This window comes from Lissotriton helveticus, chromosome 5_1 (genome assembly GCF_964261635.1).
Source record: "Lissotriton helveticus chromosome 5_1, aLisHel1.1, whole genome shotgun sequence".
Lineage (NCBI taxonomy): Eukaryota > Metazoa > Chordata > Amphibia > Caudata > Salamandridae > Lissotriton > Lissotriton helveticus.
The window spans coordinates 1,660,743,190-1,660,762,000 of record NC_136065.1 but is presented as its reverse complement, the minus strand read 5'-3'; the positions used below and the strand labels follow the sequence as shown (position 1 = coordinate 1,660,762,000).

The 18,811-nt window shown below is 44.1% G+C and overlaps 1 protein-coding gene and 1 pseudogene across 1 annotated transcript in view; both read right to left on the bottom strand.

The window, feature by feature from the left end:
• Positions 1-18,811, bottom strand: part of LRP10 (LDL receptor related protein 10) — a 284,353-nt gene that overhangs the window by 226,166 nt on the left and 39,376 nt on the right. Inside the window, exons 4-5 of the mRNA XM_078644877.1 lie at positions 15,106-15,244; positions 12,533-12,717 (exon numbers count right to left, since the gene is read on the bottom strand). Coding sequence (XP_078501003.1) covers positions 12,533-12,717; positions 15,106-15,244 — 324 coding nt within the window. The remainder of the gene's footprint in view (positions 1-12,532; positions 12,718-15,105; positions 15,245-18,811) is intronic.
• On the bottom strand, positions 5,255-9,092 carry LOC144756505 (sulfotransferase 6B1 pseudogene; annotated as a pseudogene).

The following is an 18,811-nucleotide window of genomic DNA, read 5'->3' as shown; positions in this document are numbered from 1 at the left end:
ACTAGTTTGGGCTGCTCTAGTGTTGTATGTGTATTCAGGCATCTGGAGACTCCCATTCCCAACGGAGATGGCTACCACACAGAAAAAAAGGGGCGGTGGGCGTTTGTGAGAAAAAGCAACCTCAATGTGTTTGGGTTATTTGCAAGTTGGATTCTGCACAACCTGCAGTACAGAATACATCATAGCAGCTGTTATGGAGGACATCTACTTTCAGAATGCAACTGGGTTGCAGCACTTGCAATATCCTACTTATAAGCAGTGTTTGAAACAGTCTTAAATTCCAAAACGCAATTGGTAAAAATTCAGGATGTGGAGTTGGACTGGATTTCTTGGTTTCTTTCAGACAGTGTTCAGGCAGCGCTCCTTCCACTCTCTGATGTATGGAGTTCCACAGAAATCTTTTCCTATTACAGTTCTGTATTAACACTTAGGTGGCACCGCCGATATAAAAAGGTCTGATTCCGAGCTTTGATATCGATCATAATATGTAAGCTCAAGAGACCCAGCTTGTCTTCAGGGTGAGTAGTGGTCTATGTGCCCTAGCTGATGACTTACTACAGTATATGTGCAAATGGGCAGAATGACCCAAAATAATGTAAACAAGAGCTATGGTGTATGGAGATTACCCATCAATCTGGACCGTACAATCATCCAATCATAATCTGGGTTTTCTTTTTAATTTGCGGTCTTCAATAATAGGCAGTTAATAGGTCAGTAATGTGATTGTTAACACTCAAATTCTTTTTCTTGGAACACATTAAACTTTAGTGAATGTTGTAATACTGTGATTTTAATATATTATGGAAAACCTTTTAATTTAGGCTTGTCTAAATATTCATCACTTGCTGATTTATTACTAGATGCCTGAATTGCAACAAGTTGGCCCAGAGGTGGGTCTTAGGACTCACCGTGCTACAGGACTCAAGCAATACCTTCCTGAGGAGAACTAAGTGGGTCAAAACTGGTCTGGGATTACGCGTGTTCCTATCTGATGGGAACCTGGGCTGGCAGTGGCTGGACTGTTCCCATTATAGCAGAAACAAGAGGGATTTTCATATGTCAAGTCTCTTTCTAGAATGGCACAAATGGCAAAATGGGATGGTTTGGAATACCGTCACCGAACAATCACCAGCTGCGGAAATGATTTTAAGCAGTACTTCTATCACCTTGTTTTTTCAGCTTCGTCTGGTAGTCATTCGTATAGGATTATAGTTCCTGTTAAGTTCCTAGACCCCCAAAACACAAGTCTACCTTACCCTGGAACTTCATTAACAGGTTTCAATGGTTATCCAATCTGGGACTAGCTCCCTTTCCCCAAACCATATTAGTTAGAGGGGACAGTCTATTAGCAATCAGGAGAGCATATGTGGCATGCTGAGACCACCCAATGTTAAGGAGGCATAGAGTTTGCAGCTTTCAAGCTTTAGTCTCTGCCGACTTCACATAAGATTTTTGAAGTACATTTCAATATCCCTCTAGATTGCTCTGGCGATAGCCATGACTAACATTCTAAATACATAATTGAAATGGATGCCATGTTTATCTTAAAAACCTGAACTTTTACCCATAATTACCAATCTACGAATGTCCACCCACAAAAGTCATCCTGTACTTTCAGTCTAAGTATGTCTGTGCCATCTCTGACCGCATCACTTAAACCTTTGTCATGATAAATTCCCAAGTACACTAAATTGAGCAGGGTAATCATCCCCACTTGGAAATATCAACGGAAGAGCTTCACTTGTCTCTCGGATAATTCTGTAACCCAAGAATAGGAAGAAGCGGTCAGTAGTGAACAATGAAGCCGGGATGAAGGGATTAGTGAGTGTGAGAAGGTGGTCATCAGCATATAGAAATGCCTTTTTAGTAAAGAATTCATAAAGGGGGTGGTGATGGACAGAGTATCTGAATTAAGCAGAACACTCCTACCCAGTCAAAAGATCAGGGCTTGATCCATCACCGTTTTTTAGCTCACTGCACCCTCCCAGCTCAGAACCTAGCTACATGCAAATTAGTCTGACCCTGGCCCAGTGCATCATGGGAACAGGGCAGACCAAACTACCAAGCCAATTCTTTACTGGAAAGGAAACAAGCTTCCGGGGACCGGTTTCTGGCATTACAGCCGTCTTTGGCCCGGCTTGCTTGAATCCTGATGGTGCAGTGAGCAAGGGACTCACATCTGAGCATACCCTTCCACACTTGTGGTGGCCAAATATATTTGCATATAGCCAGGTTCTGAACTGGGATGGTGCAGTGAGCTAAAAAACGGTGATGGATCAAGCCCTGATCTTTTGACTGGGTATGAGTGTTCTGTTTAATTCAGATGCTCTGTCCATCACCACCCCCTTTTCTGAATCTTTTTTAGTAAAGAAGGCACAATCCCTACCTCTGCAGGGTATATAAAGAGTGTGTTGGACATGACCCTTTTTGCTTTTTTCTTTCCTTGTCTGAATCAATTTTTGTTGGCTTTTAGGGCTCTGTACACTTTTCCCCTGCTAAACAGGGGTAAAGTGTTCGTGCTTTTTCTTTAGAACACAGTACAATTGGCAAAATTGGTACATTTAATTTACTTGTAGGTCCCTAGTAAATGATACGACATTTACTCCAATCCTGCAAATTATATGCTACTAGTGGGCAGCAGCACTAGATGTGGAGCCCACTAAAGTAGCACTAAACTACCATTCCGATATGGCAAATTACCCCTACTGCCAGGCCTAAACGGTCCTTTTTAGGTCTCGCAGACCTGTGTTGCAGGGCATATGCGCTGCTCGCTCTGCGAGAGCTTTTGGAATGGAGGAGATTTCAGAAGTGGGCTTGAAGCCCCGCCCATCATTCTCATTGGCTGGTATAATCCTTTATGGTAAACGCTGGCCACCAATTGAAAATGAGGCTTTTTTGTTACCGCCCTGTTTCCTTTAGGCCCCGCCCACCCGGACTAGATTGTTTCCTTGCGGCGTGACATTGTGGGATTTATCTGGTGGGTGAGCACTATTTAAAATCTGGACACACACTGATGGGCACAATGGCTGCTGCAGCGCTATGTGCTCCAAATGGTATGATTTTTATTACTTTAATGAGCGCGGCGTCCGCTAGGTGACACCACGCTTACTTTATTAATAATTAGCCATTTATGTTAAGCGCGGAGTCCACTTCAGGGGCACAGCCCTCTGTTTTTTGTTTTTTACATTAAAACTTAGCGCGGCGCCGTTTTAAGGACACCACACTCGGTTTCTTTATAATTTTTTTACTTTAACAGAGCACAGTGTCCTTAAAGCAGCACCGCGATCACTTTTAAACTGTTCGGTGGGTAAGGAGAGAAAAGGGGCGTGCTATAATGCCTCCAAGAAAACAGGCACCGAACCTCTATGGGATAAGTGTTAATCGTGTGGCCTGTGATCCTGCAAGTTGCTTGGTGGGCGTGCTCTGCTGCCCCGAAAATCCTCTTACGGGTCAAAAAAATGCCTATTTCGTAGAAGATGAGGAGTGTAGAAAACCCCTTTACCTCGTTCCAGATTTTAATAAATTATTCGCTTTCGCGTCAACAGATTTTGGAGCTGCTGCCTGACACGGATAGCAATTACGTCTTCTCATCTCCAGAATAAAAAGGCTGCTCCAAGCAGCTTTCCCTCCCTCCCCGGTTAATAGAGAACCCCTCCCAGATACTGCTCGCCTGTCCCTCTCAGACAAACAATGCGGTCACCTTTTGTGTAAAAGACAGAGGGGCCTCTGTGTGTCCTCAGTCCACCCTCTTGGCACTGGCACAGCGCCTCGCAGCCTTCCTCTCTTCGGCACAGCATCTTTCAGCCCTCCTCAGCACAGCGCATCGCAGCTCTCCCTGCGCCTATAGTTCTTGGCCACACCACTTCCCGAGTTAATAGAGAACCCCTCGCCGTTACTGCTCGACTGTCCCTCTCACAAAAACAAATCTGTCACCTTTTGTGTAAAAGTCAGAGAGGGCTTTGTGTGCCCTCAGTCCACCCTCTCGGCACTGGCACAGCGCCTCGCAGCCCTCCTCTCTTAGGCACAGCGCCTCGCAGCTCTCCCATTTTAGGCACAGCGCCTCACAGCTCTCCCTGCACATAAGAGTTCATGGCCACCCCATCGTTCCTCCCTCCCTCGTTCATAGAGAACCCCTCCCTGTTACTGCTCACCTTTCTCTACACACAAACAATGCTGTCACCTTTTGCGTGAAGGACAGAGGGGGCTCTGTGTGTCCTCAGTCCGCCCTCTCGGCACAGGCACAGCGCCTCGCAGCCCTCCTCTCTTCGGCACAGCACCTCTCAACCCTCCTCGACACAGCGCCTTGCAGGTCTCCCCTTTTAGGCACAGCGCCTCGCAACTCTCCCTGCACCTATAGTTCTTGGCCACCCCACTTCCCTCCCTCCAGAGTTAATAGAGAACCCCTCCCCGTTACGGTTCGCCTGTCCCTCTCACACAAACATTGCTGTCACCTTTTGTGTTAAGGACAGAGGGGGCTGTGTGTGTCCTCAGTCCACCCTCTCGGCACTGGCACAGCGCCTCGCAGCCCTCCTCGGCACAGCACCTCGCAGCTCTCCCTGCACCTATAGTTCTTGGCCACAAACTCTGTAATCCTGTTACAAATCACATTTCCTCCTTTCTCTAGTTTTAAACCAAGGGCAACGCGGTGTGTGTCATTGCCTGTGAACAAGAAAAACACAACACTGCCTTCAAAATCCCTTAAAGGAAAGAACCCATATCTCGTGATAAATCTGGAAGAGGATGTAGCCTAATGGTTAGGGCGGTGGACTTCAAATCTGGGGTCCAGGGTTCGAGTCTCAGCAACAACGCTACTTTTTTTCGCCTCGTACATATCTGCCGCAGCACCTGCTGCTCAAGTTTAATTCATTTTAAGGTTTGCAAGGCCCAAAGGCTTAAGGTATACATTTTACTCCTGCAACTATTTATTTAGTTAAGTTCTTCATCTGGCACATCTAGCCGCTCGGCACAGGGTGACAGAGCGTTTTACTTAAAATTACAAAGAAATAGCAGTAACAAGCAAAAAACTGGGTCATGAAAACAGGAGATGAAGCCTTCTGAAAGAGGTATCCTTGCAGGTTTCAGAAGACCAGATACGACAGCAGTGTATGTATTATGAAAGGTCCTTTAGGTAGTACACACAACAAACTGAACGGTTTCTTGGATTATTGATGTGAATTGGAATTTGTGTCTCAGTGGCTCTCTCCTACTGTACTGTTAACCAAATAATGTATGCAAAGCCACAGGAATTGTTCATTTATGCAGCACCAGCATTTTCTAGAGTCTGCTCTTCGGTCAGATGTATCCCTAAATAATTGGCTATTTTCTTTACTGCTGCCTCCAGATCCACTTTGTTTTCTTCGAACATCAGGACCATCACATTTTCATCATCTATATGTTCATTACAGGCAATGGCATGTTCAAAATACAAACTCCAGCACACTTTTCCAGTCATGAAGTGCTAAATAAAAACTCATCCCAGGAGCTGTGGTTGGAAAGTAGAGGCAGACTATTATAGAAGTGGAACAGTGACACTGCAGTATGGATTAGTTACTTACCTGTAATCCTAGTTCTCTTCCAGGGGTATCCTCATCAAAGTCATAAGCATTAGAATATTCCCGCCCATGCGCGGGACCCCGGAAACACAATATTATATGTGCCCCACATATATAATGTATATATATATCCAACCATTCAGGACGCACTAAACGGAGGAAACCACAGGAAGCTGAGTTAAATGGGTTTTCTTTATTTCGAACAGCTTGCCAGCAGTCATTTCATTCAAAAACCGGCATCTCATTTCAAAGCCAGACGCGTTTCAGGAAAAATGTTCCTTTCATCAGTGGCAGCAGAAAAGAAATGAAAGTTCGCGCTGCACATGACGTGATTTTATTCCATACACCTGCCTCTGTGGGCGGGGTGCTTCAGCAGCCTTGTGGTGCTTGTAGTTCAAGTGCACGATAATACCAAGTAGGTGCGCCGTTTCATTTCTCAATTTATGCACAAGTGTAAAACCCGAGTGGGTTGATGCTGTGTTCTTGATGTTCTGGCCGCCCTGCTTTGTGGCTGTCCGCTCCCATGCATGCTGGTTCCAACCCTGAAATGGAATCAGCACATCCTCCTCCCATAATTCCAGCTCGAAGTTGAGCCAGACCGGGCCTGCAGAATGAAGTGGGTCACCTCCACGGCTGTGCAAGCCGTACAAATCCAACCATACAGGACGCACCAAACGGAGAAAACCACAGGAAGCTGAGTTAAATGGGTTTTCTTTATTTCGAACAGCTTGCCAGCAGTCATTTCATTCAAAAACCGGCATCTCATTTCAAAGCCAGACGCGTTTCAGGAAGAATGTTCCTTTCATCAGTGGCAGCAGAAAAGAAATGAAAGTTCGCGCTGCACATGACGTGATTTTATTCCATACACCTGCCTCCGTGGGCGGGGCGCTTCAGCAGCCTTGTGGTGCTTGTAGTTCAAGTGCACTATAATACCAAGTAGCTGCGCTGTTTCATTTCTCAATTTATGCACAAGTGTAAAACCAGAGTGGGTTGATGCTGTGTTCTTGATGTTCTGGCCGCCCTGCTTTGTGGCTGTCCGATCCCATGAATGCTGGTTCCAACCCTGAAATGGAATCAGCACATCCTCCTCCCATAATCCCAGCTCGAAGTTGAACCAGACCGTGCCCGCAGAATGCAGTGGGTCACCTCCACGGCTGTGCAAGCCGTACAAATCCAACCATTCAGGACGCACCAAACGGAGGAAACCACAGGAAGCTGAGTTAAATGGGTTTTCTTTATTTCGAACAGCTTGCCAGCAGTCAAGCTGTTCGAAATAAAGAAAACCCATTTATCCACTAGAGGGAAAGCCGCTACAGTAGCTTTCTTGCATGACATTTGATGTCAGAAATATGCAAGGCTGCAACCTGGAAATCAGTTCATACCTTTACGAGACATTACTGTCTCGAATCTGATTCCAGGGCCGATACTCAAGTAGGGAAAGCCTCCTTGAGAAATCTGTTTGGGTAGCCTATAGCCAGCTCAGGCTTGTTGATGAGATTACTGTCTCGTCATTCCTTTGCCCGCAGGGATGAGGAGAGGCTCGCTATTCTATTCTAATGCTTATGACTATTGATGAGGATCCCCTGGAAGAGAAGGATTAGTTACTTACCTGTAATCCTAGTTCTCTTCCAGGGGTATCCTCATCAAAGTCATAAGCAACCCTCCCGCATCCCCGGGCAAAGGATATTCTTTAATAAGGAGATATTGTTAACCTATTTTGTTATTGGGTTTGTTTCAGTCTCCGAAAAGAACAACTGACCTAACTGTCACCCCTGAGGCATGATGGGATACCGGGGGTCATGGGTGCCTTAAAGGCACGGTGTCAGTTTTTTTTGTATACAGCTACAGGTTAGCTTTTCAGTCTTTTTAGACTGTGTGTTTGCAATGCAGCCTGTGAGCTTTCTATGCTTTCAGGGTGTTATAAGAATTTCTGCTGCTGTCCAAGCATTAAAACAGTTTCTAAACAATCTTTTGTGTTGTTTCTCATGTTTCTAATGCATATTATTCATGTATGGTAGAAATTCTTCACAGCATATTCCAGCTCTGATGTGATTTGGCAGCTATTGCATGATTATATATATATATATATATATATATATATATATATATATATATATATATGGGGCACATATAATATAGTGTTTCCGGGGTCCCGCGCATGGGCGGGAATATTCTAATGCTTATGACTTTGATGAGTTTCCCCTGGAAGAGAACTTTTGGATTGCGAAACACCACCTTCGTCTTCACTTTGTTCACCTCCACCGACTTGGGGATGTTGTCGCAGTGCAGATGCGTTGTTGGAACTCTTGGGAGAAGGGATCTGGTTAAACGCTCAAATTTGTCTGGTGATGCGAATTCCATGGCCATAAGGGGCAGTGGCTCCTTGCCATGGATGCAGTAGGTCATATCATGTAAAATCTGGATTGTCCAGTTGGTACCGCATTTAAGGTAATGCGAGGGTGGAGCCTGTGATTCTGGGCAAATCACTTAATCTCCCCGTGCCTAACAAAATAAAGCATTTGAAATGCAACAAGTCTCGCGTTTAGGCAAGTTTAAGCTATTGGCATTGTAAATGACAATGCATTCTATTTAGGTTTCAAAACCCCAAACATAATAAAAGGCATGGTCATTTACAATGCCAATAGCTCAAACTTGTGTAAATGCGAGACCTGTTGCATTGCAAATGCTTGTTAATACTTATAAGTTACCTTTAAGGTCGGCCCTAAAGATGCATAGTGCAGGGTGCATGGAATTTAAAAAGTAGGATATGTGGGTTTAAGTTTGACATGTCCTGACAATGAGAAACTTCTAAAGTCGTTTTTCACTGATGTAAGGCTATCCCTCCCATAGTCTAATAAACACTGGCTTACCTTACTACACATAATAGAGAACATCAAGTTAGGACCAGATAGAGATATGCTGTTTACACTCAAACACATTGTAATTAAAATCCTCTTTAATTAGAAAGTCGGATTTTAAGTTACTATTCTGAAAATGACACTTTTAGAAAGTTGGCATTCTTCTGCTTATACCAAATGACTGTGAATGGCTCTCCTGTGGTATTTAGTGTATTCGTCCCAGACATGGAGACCAAAGGGCCTTGTGCTAGAGGCAGGGTGTTGCTCTCCTGAGACACGTTCCTAGGGGGTAGTGCTCAGCCTTCCTGGGCTTCAAAGGGCAGCCTCAGGGCTTGGCCACCACCATCCTGATGCCTGACTACGGTCTGCTGTGCCACTGACAAATGCAGTACACACCTAGCCCTGACCACCTTTTGTTACCTTAGAAAGGTTTGATCTAAACCCAGGCTAGGGTGATGTGTAGACAAAGGGGACATTGCCCACTCACAGGTTGGCACAGGGGATTAACGTGGAATCGTCACAACCTCTCATCAGAACACTCCTGGACCTATGGAAGATTAAAAAGACTTACTGCCTTGCTGTCAGAAGGTGGATGATTGGACCTGCTTGCCTTGAACCCAGGCTCTCGATAAGTGACTGCAAGGGTCAGTTGGCTGACCGCTTGTGTCCGGCTGGACTGCATCAACTGAACCTGTCTGAGCCCGGCGGCTGGCCTCTTCGAGAGTGAGTCCTGATCCCCAAAAGGTGCCACCCAGGTTATGGACCTTTAGCTGGCATCAGAGTGTATTCCTCCTGAAGAAAAGGTGAAAATACATAAATTTTGAGTTCCTCACTACTGCAAAGTGACCTCTTTGTGAGGAGAATCGTCCGCCCACAACAACAGCAAACGCAGCAGCGACCATCGGCAACGTCTCACCTGTCCCTCACTCCGACAACTTTGCACTCGGCCCGGCCCTTGCGAACGGCACTCTTTGCACTGACTTGAAAGGATAACTCTTCAGTGAGACGAACTTGGTCCTTGTATTTGATTAACGCTCCATCGCGGTTGGCCTGAACTTACATTCCCCCAGTCCAGCGTGACCAGATAACTACGAGTGGTGCTTTGTGCTTTTTAGCAATATTTTCACTTAGAACTTTAAAAACTATCATATCCGGTTCTATGGATTTGATTTTTGTCATTTTTATGTCATTTTATTTATTACATTTTATGCTACCAGAGGGCTAGACAGGTTTATTTAGTGACTTTTGTGGATCACCCTGATATGGATAGCATTTGAGTGGGCTTCCACCCCTCTCAATCAATCAATAAATCAATCAATAAATCAATCAGGGATTTATAAAGCACTGCTACTCACCCGTGAGGGTCTTGAAGCTCATGGGGAGGGTGAGGGGGGCTTCTGGTCCTGGGTGTGAAGGATCATTCGAACAGCCAGGTCTTGAGGTACTTCTTGAATTGGGTCAGCAATGCGGATTCCCAGAGGTGGAGGGGCGGGCTGTTCTAGGTCTTGGCGGCTAGGTAGGAGTAGGAACTTCCTCAGGTTCTGGTCTTGTGGATCCTGGAGACAGAGACTCGGGCGCGGTGAGCAGAACAGAGTTATCTGGCGGGAACATAGAATGCTAGGCTGTGGTTCAGGTATGATCGTCCTATGTTGTGGAGAGATTTGTAGACATGTGTGAGGAGCTTTAAGGGAATTCTCTTGTTGACCGGGAGCCAGTGGAGTTGTCGGAGGTGTTGTGTGATGTAGCTGAGGCGGGGCATGTCGAGGACCTGTCTGGTGGCGGCATTTTGAACATTCTGTAGTTTCTTGAGTTGTTTCTGGGTGACACCGGGTAGAGTAACTTGCCATAGTCGAGTTTGCTGGTGATGAGTGCGTGGGTAAGTCTTTCTGGATTCTGTGGGAATTCAATCTGAATTTCTTTTGAAGCATGCAGAGCATTTAGAAGCAGGCTGAGTTGATTTGACGGTTCATTGACGGCGAGGAGTCTAGTATGATGCCATGGTTGCGCGCGTGGTCTGTAGAGGTTAAAGGGGGTCCCAGATAGGTGGGCCACCAGGAGTCGTCCCAGGCTGAAGGGCTGGGACCCAGGAGGAGTACTTCGGTCTTATCAGAGTTGAGCTTGAGGCAGCGGTCTTTCATCCAGATGACGACGGCCTTGATTCCGCTGTGGAAGTTGTTTCTGGCAGTTGTGAGTTCGTTGGTGAGGGAGAGGATCAGCTGGGTGTCGTCAGCATAGGTTCTCCAGTAGGGAGGCGGTATTCTGGTCGGCTGGAAGTTGAGGTGGAGGGGGTGGGAAATCACAGAGGTAATAAAAGCAGGGAGAAAAAGAATGAAAAAGAGGGCAGAGAAAGCAAATGAAAAGAAAGTGAAAAAGGTAAAAAAGCTAAGCACAAAAGATGCAGTCAAGTAAAGGAGAGAGAAAAAAAAAAAAAGAGCACAAAGAGAGAGTGAGGAGAGAGAGACCGAGAGACAGAGAGACAGTCAAGCAGCAGAGCAGTGACGTTCTACCACTGGACCTCTAGGGAGGAGTCACAGGCAGAAACCTGCGGGTGGAGGAGGGCCTCGAACTCCTGACCTCCGGGTCAGTAGCAGCAGCAGTGGGAACAGCAGCAGCTACCAGACGAAACTATGCTGTGAAAGGAGCAAGTCCACTAGCCTCTAAACTAATAACCCAATTTTATAGTGAGGATCACGCTAAGTCTATTGGTCAAAACTGTAGCCAATATTTTTAGGGCCACATTCAACAGAGAATTGTGACAATAATTGAAGCAGATTAAGGTATCTCGGTCTAGCGTGAGGAGGACAATTATGACTATTTAACTCTTAGATATGCTCCATTCTTTTCTGCATCTCTGAAAAGTTTATATAGAAAGTCAACCATAAATGTTTATTCATTTTATACAAATCTGAAGAAAGCCAATCATCTTTGGTGCTTTCCCAGATTTCTGGTTTAGTTTTCTGAATTTCCTCAGAAGTGATTTCACCCTCCATATCCATCGCATTTTATCAGTTAGTGTTGGTAAATTCAGTGAATCTAATAACTGTTCTTCCAAATCAAGCAGGCTATGAATCATGTAGGGTGCAGAAGTGACAAATAACTCATTAATATCCACTGGGTGTGCGAATAATAGGCAGTCTTCCACATGGATGGCAAGGATTGCCTTTTCATTTTCCCTTTGTCTAAGCTATTGAGCAACCCACCTTCTTCCCATGTTCACATTGTTTCCAGCATATATACAAATGCCAGTGATTGTGCTGCCTTTAGGGTAAAAAAAAGTAGGTCACGCATGGCCATTGTGAGCCTGATGTGAGGGAATCTTTATATCTAGAGAACAAAGCTTTGGCTCGAACTCTAATGAGGTTGCCTTATCTCAAAGAAGTTTCACAGTTTGTTGGATGAGGTTACTCCTAAGAAGTGCCTTGCCGCTGGTAGAAAAAGTGGCCATTTTTGACATGGTCCCGCCACTTTTAGCCAGGTAATTGATGCAATTTTGACAGAAGTCCACTGGAATACTGCTAGTGGCAAATCTTTACCCAAAACTGTACAATTGTTTCCCCAATTGGCAATACCGTAAGGCACCCCCTTTAAGTCCCTAGCAGGTGGTACCCCAGGTACCTAATGCAAGTCAAAGTGCATCAGAAATCTGGCAAAATGTGTGGTAGGGGTGGGTATTACTGCAACAGAAACCCAGCTTCCTACACACGCTCAAGCATTGGTGCTCTGAACTATGTTCAAGTATCCGAGGGTGGGAATGTTAAAACTTGTAAGCCTTAGTTTAAGCAACATCAGGGTTTGTCACAATTTGCCGTTCACAACCTATAGTTACCCATGCCAAACAGCAAGGACCATAGCGTAGCTGTTGGTGTGTCTGGAAGCCGTTTAGATGATTCCTCTGGATGATGTTCTTGTATGACAAGAGATGAGCAGTTTATGGATAATGTATATTTTTGGCACATATCATGGGACTATCTAGATGATATATTTGTAGAACAGTGATGAGGAGCCTCTGGAATAAATACAGGTATGACAGGTTTTTGTGTTCTCTGCATACTGTATGTGAATAAAGGTGTGGATGCTATGTTTGTGCAGTAAATGTATGACATATTTAGGAATGTCCCATACCTTTGGTGAACGACAACTGGAAGCCCACATCAGGTCCCCGATGGGTGCTGTACAGAATGGTCACGTTGCCCCCAGGAAGGTACATGGACTTCGGGGGCTTTATGCCACATAGTCTGAAGACCTGCTGCCCAGAAGCACGGATGGTGAGAACGTCCAAGCTGCAGGGGACCGCAAACCTTCCAAACCTTCATATAGGAAAAAAACTACGTAAGAACTTTGGGGAGGGAACCATGGGAAAGACGAGCAAGTGGTTACAAAGACACAAATTTATCACAGACAATAGGGAAATTTACATCAGAGACGGACACTGAAAACCAGAAGAACTGTCTGACAGAATACTCCAGAGAAAAACAGTGAGAGAGAATAAAACAAAACAGAGACCTGTGTGTGTGTGTGTATATATATATATATATATATATATATATATATATATATATACACACACACACACACACACACATATATACAAACACACACACACATATACAGTAAAAACAGTTTCTGAACAGAAAGACGAGCTAAAGATATATATACACACACACAACAGGAGGCACATATCAGGAAGTATTGAGAAAAACCCGATCATGAGCTATGCATACGGAAATTGTTCCGTAGTTGCCTTTGAATTACGCTTCACTGAAGCTGCTCTCAGGGGAATAGAATTTTGAACTCTGCTCAGATGTCAGAGGATATCCAAAGCATATCCTAATTCTGAGTGACAGTGCCGAATGCCTCTCAACACAGGCTAGTCGATAACAGGACATGATGGCTATGTGGTCCTAAATAGTTCAAAACCATTTTACCTGAACCTTCGAGAGCAGAGTGGCTACTGGTTTTCTCCTAGAAGTTTGGGCATAATCTCCATAAATGGGGTTCTTCGTTTTTGGCATGTTTGGGACATGTATGAAGAATGTCTGTTTTCTGTTTGAGTTGTGAATGGATGTGAAAGTACAGAGGTCCATGGGACCAAACTTGTGCACAGGAAAGAAATGAGAATTGCCTTTGGGTTAGGCTAGTGATGTCCATCTAGGACTTCCCAGCCTATAGATATACACACTCGGTCTTGCTCTGCAGATGCCAGGTCTACTTGGTGTGGTAGGTGTTTGAGTTCTTCAGTACATTCTCATTATCCAGGATGTACTTTTCCAATATCTGAGGGAAACACAACCCTCAGCCATTTCCTAGTTATGGCCCCCATCCAGAACAAAAGGAGCATCAAGACTGAGTATAATATATACGACATCACAGAACCTATAACAATGTAAACATCCGACAGAGAGCCCAAGAAGCCTGGTTAGCACCCGCAGCAGAATGAGCCCTTGTGATTGTCGGAAGCAACAAATGTAGATTCTGGCAGCCCAACTAAACAGCCAGAGAGGTATACAAACTGGCCTCTAAGCTCCTATATACTTTCCCAAGAGCCAGCAGGGCCAAACACCATTGATCTCCATACCGTTGGGGTGAGGTCCAGCTTCGTCAGCTCGAGAAAAAAAGTCTAAAATACATGACCATTTGAAAACTGTCCCAGAAAATACATCCAGTTCCTGTTAGAGCTCCAGCTGTAGCTGTCAAATCGGATATATCTGTACTCACCAGTGGCTACTAGCATGGCCCTGGTTCTCTGTGTGTGCCCCATAGTCCCCATGGCTGCTCCACCACTGAAACATGTCACATGTGATTGGTAGATTTTAAGTTACAGACACTTGAGCTTTTAATGTAACCTTGAAACATTCTGTGGGAGCTGGTCCTCCATATTTCTTTGTCCTCAACACAAGCTAAAAGGACAGGTTGAGCCCTTAACTGGTCCCTGAACTATAGAGACCAAACGGTGATTTTACCCCACCCTCCACACAGTGACTAAATATTAGGCATCTGGGCATATCTGCGCAGTAACAGTCCATTTCTACTTTCAGAACCCAGCTATTGGTCCGATCACTTGTTGACATAATCTTTGCCTTCAACTTAGTACAGCGATCAGCTTCCTTTCAATTAGGTTTGTGCAACACAAATATCAAATACAACTCTGGAAAGCTCACAAGACTTTCTTGAGGGTGGGTATCATGTTTCAGTGGTGGGTTTAAAGTACAACCATTTTCAGGTTAAATTGTTTAGTTAGCATAATTGTAATGCCTCATTTAATTCCAAGGTAATAAGGTACTTTTCTTTTTATAAAGAAACTCACTGGCTGGGCATTGACATTATTGTGTTTTATCTATTGCATCACATAGCCTATGAAACTGAAAGCCCTACAGCTTCCTGGGGCAATCCTTGGCTGCGCTCCCTTGTTACACTGAGAGTCAAATAACCAAACCTGAGTCTCTTGGAAATTCAGTTTGGAATATACAGGAATTTTGGTATTCTGTCAAAGTGGCAAACAGTGCTCACACAGGACACTGCAGAATAACATGCAATTTCAACAGTATCCCCCCCCAAAAAATCCCAAGGCACAAACACCAAAAGACCAACATATGAGCATGACAGAATGGCAGAGACCATAAATAAGACAGGCACTTTGGGACTCAGACACCACAGGACCACCACATAACTAGACAGACATATGAAGCAGTCTGCACCTGATAGAGATAATCTCCTCACTCCTTCCTTCGATGATCCAGGTGCAGTTGCTGATAGGTCCATCATGTTTTGGGAATGAGGGGCTCTGGATGATCCCAAAAATGTTGGTAAAAATAACGACATTACCATTGCACGCCACTGCATAAAGAAAAAAAAGTGAGTGGGTGGGTGGAAGAGAAATAAGAAATTGAAGGGTGAAGGTTGGAGGGCTGAATAGGTGAGGGGTTAAGAAGAGTTGTGGTATGGGGTTGAAAATTAGAATCAAATTGGGACAAACTTTGTAAGAACACAAAACGAAAATTGAGGGAAGAGGAGAAAATAATTTTGAGAGGCAGAAAAAGACAGGCCTGAAAAAGAAAAGATGATGGGTAAAGAATACGTATCTGTTGATGAGAACAAGGAGAGGACGATGAGGATTAAACCAGCGATGGGAAGAGGTGAGGAGTGGCAAAAGATGTGATGACAACATTCACTAACACTCACTGAGTCACTGGTTCCGAAAAAAGGGACACATTCTCACTTGTAATGCAAAAACAACAATTGATGGACAGAATGCAGAACAATGTCATACATTCACCCCAGTACAGTATCTGGGCCTAAATCCATTGTTTGTTTGCTCACTTGAAGCACTGAGATCGCAAAGGTAATATGGAAATGCAGAATCACACCTTCACTCACACAACAACTATAAAAGACAGTTGGTCTGAAGATTACTATATAGCAACCAAAGTGAGTGTTCAGGACATTAAACTGGATTGATGGTACACATGTCAAACAAATGTCTCAAGGTTAATCAAACATTTTCTAACAAAACAAAAATAAAAAAGAGTTTACACATTTATAAACGCAGTGAATAGGCTTATTAATTTGGTGAAAACGTTTCAAGAATGAGATCTGGCTGGTCAAGTGCCTCATTGGTTAAAAAGTCTATCCAAACAAACTTTTCTAGATGGGTCAAACTTCAGTGTATTGGAAGTACACATAACGTAAAATTTAAAAGCACAGCTTACAGAATACCAAATGATTGGTTGGGCTTTTAAGCAATATACTTGTTGTGAACACCTTAAAGAAGTGCAGACTGTAGAACAATGCAGAGTCTAATCGAATGACAATATTAATTAAGTAGTGTGTGAAGGAGGTGTAAAATACCACATACTGGGAACCACCTATGAAAATATGAAACCATATTGGGTAATGGGTAACGTTTTTCATACGGGGAGCTTTCTGCCGAAACACCAGATCCGGCAATTGCTTTGAGGAAACAAAATATCTGTTCACACACATTGGGGAGGAAGGGGACAAGCTTGAAAAAAACAAAGGTGCTTTTGAAAAAATAAAGCTTAATCTCAATGAGCTTCTAATTAAAGACCAAGTTATATTTAAGGCCAACGCCTTATATATGATTTGGTATTTAATTAGCAGCTGATTGAGATAAATGCATTTCATACTATTCATAGTTGTAGGTGAAATTTGTAGTGCCACATGAAGGACTTCTGCAGTAGATGACCTCAGAGACTTTCTAAGCTGTGGGCAAAGTGGCAATTGCCCAGGGACCCCATCTCTGAAGAGGCCCACCGGGACAGTACACTTTCTCTTGCTCCAGCTCGCTTCTATTTCCATAATGCAGCCTCTATTCTTCTCTCTACCTCTGACTCAGTCTCTTTGCCCAGGATGATTTTAATAATTTTTGGGGCCCCCGGAAAGATCAGCTGTATTTGGCTGAATTCAAGTTTCTGAAAGTTTGTATGGCATTATGCGAACTTCAATTGGTAGATAATGGGTAGTACAATTTAAAGTTGCTAGGAACAGGGGGGCTCTATCGTTGGCCTGGCCCAGAGCTCCATGAATCCTTCAGATGACCCTGGGTGACTTCAATCTATGGCATTTCTGGGCTGGTTACTGCCAAAATAAGCTCGAGATAATGAAATGGGATTAAAATGTGCCATAGTTTCTTGGAACAATTTCACATCTCATTTCAGTATACACGCTAACCAGGAATGTGGAAGTAAAAACAAGAAGTAAAGCTATTGCTGCTTCCTGAAATTATCTCCAGGCTTTGCAATTGGTTCAGAAGGAGCCAATAGCATACTGCAGCAGTACAGTTACAAGCCCACAGTACCCTCTGTGCTAGAGTTGCGGAATTCTCTTGCACAAATAGAAACAGACTCAGGAGTTTGAGATAACCGGATAGAGAACCTGTGGCAATCAGTGGTGACTGGGTCGTATCCATGGTGAGTACTGTAATTTACCATCGGTATTGCAGGCAAAACATTACTGGCACATGCCAATTAGACCAGGTTCTTTTGAGAAAGCGAAGTCTCAGTCAACCAGACAGACGTGTTAGTCAATAAGACACAAACCATTCATTTGGACACAACTGCTAGGGTTTCTTTGGGGATATGTGCATATGACTCAAATGAGTGGGGTTGAGATCAGCTTCCAGATTGATCAATTAGTTCATAATCATTCAACACAAAACAACCTCACCACCTGATTTGGTAGTTAAAGTACAATAAGACCCAGTTCAGGGGCAAGACCAGTCCAACTAAAGGGAATAAGATACTACAACCAACAGAGCAATCTGCCAGATGTACCAAACTTCAGAGGCTCGTATCTCAAAATGAGCAAGTCATGATCAAGCTTTTTGGTTTAGAGGACTCATAGGATTAGTACTGTGAACCCATGTTTATGGTCGGAATCTGCACAACTTTAAACGCCAATTTCTCCATATATGAAAGCACTGGAGACTTAATTTGGATGCTCATGGAATAGGAGAAACTTACCGCAGCCAATAGGATGTAGATGTAAGAACTAGGCATAGAAGGAGCACATCTCTGTCCCCATGAAGTAGAACAGTAGATATGAGCTCACTTGGTGTACCACGGTGCAAGCCTAACAGTGTATTTAGTTCATAATATTGTCTGGTAACATAGGTTACCTCTGGTGATTATTAGCAGCTTGGCTTTAAGATTCTTGTGGCTCCTGGACTGTGTAATAAGCTTCTTGCAGACTTTCAGTCCACTGGACAATGAACAGGTCTTCCTCTTGAGTCCGGGAACAGTTTGCCTTCTTACTGGGCAGAACGCTTCTCTTTCCAAGAGCGTAACAGCACCAGGGTATCTATCAGGATTTAGGGATTGTTCCAGCAGAGAAAAACTTCCAACCAACCCCAGTGAAGTATTACAGTGTGCAGACTCTGGTCCCTGGTTAAGCATTTCTCTGTGCTGGTGCAGGCAGTGTGTTCTTCACGACTAGATAAATCCACACCACACAGCTGGTGTGTATCCCACATTGGGAGTCTTGGCATGAAAGAAGGGCTAACCAAAGTGCAAGCATTTTTCAAACTTTGACATACTCTTCAAATCAGAAAGAAGTGAATCCTGAGTCTTTCAATGTTATTCCTAGGCTTTGCATTCCGTCAAACACCACATCTCAGGAAAGGGGGAATTATGGGTTTAGCAAAGAAGGAATAGGGAATAGCTACCAGCTACTGTTTTGGGGCAGGGACCTTGGTGCAAAGAACATGCAGTTTGTCACATTGATGAAGATAACCTGAAAGCAAAACAACATCTTGTGCAGACCCACACACAGTGCCTTCTATGTACAACAGTCATATTTCACCATGTATCCTAGTCCCAAATATGTTAAACACATGCGTAGAAACAAACATAACAAACACTTTATAGCAGGCAAAGTCCCGATTAT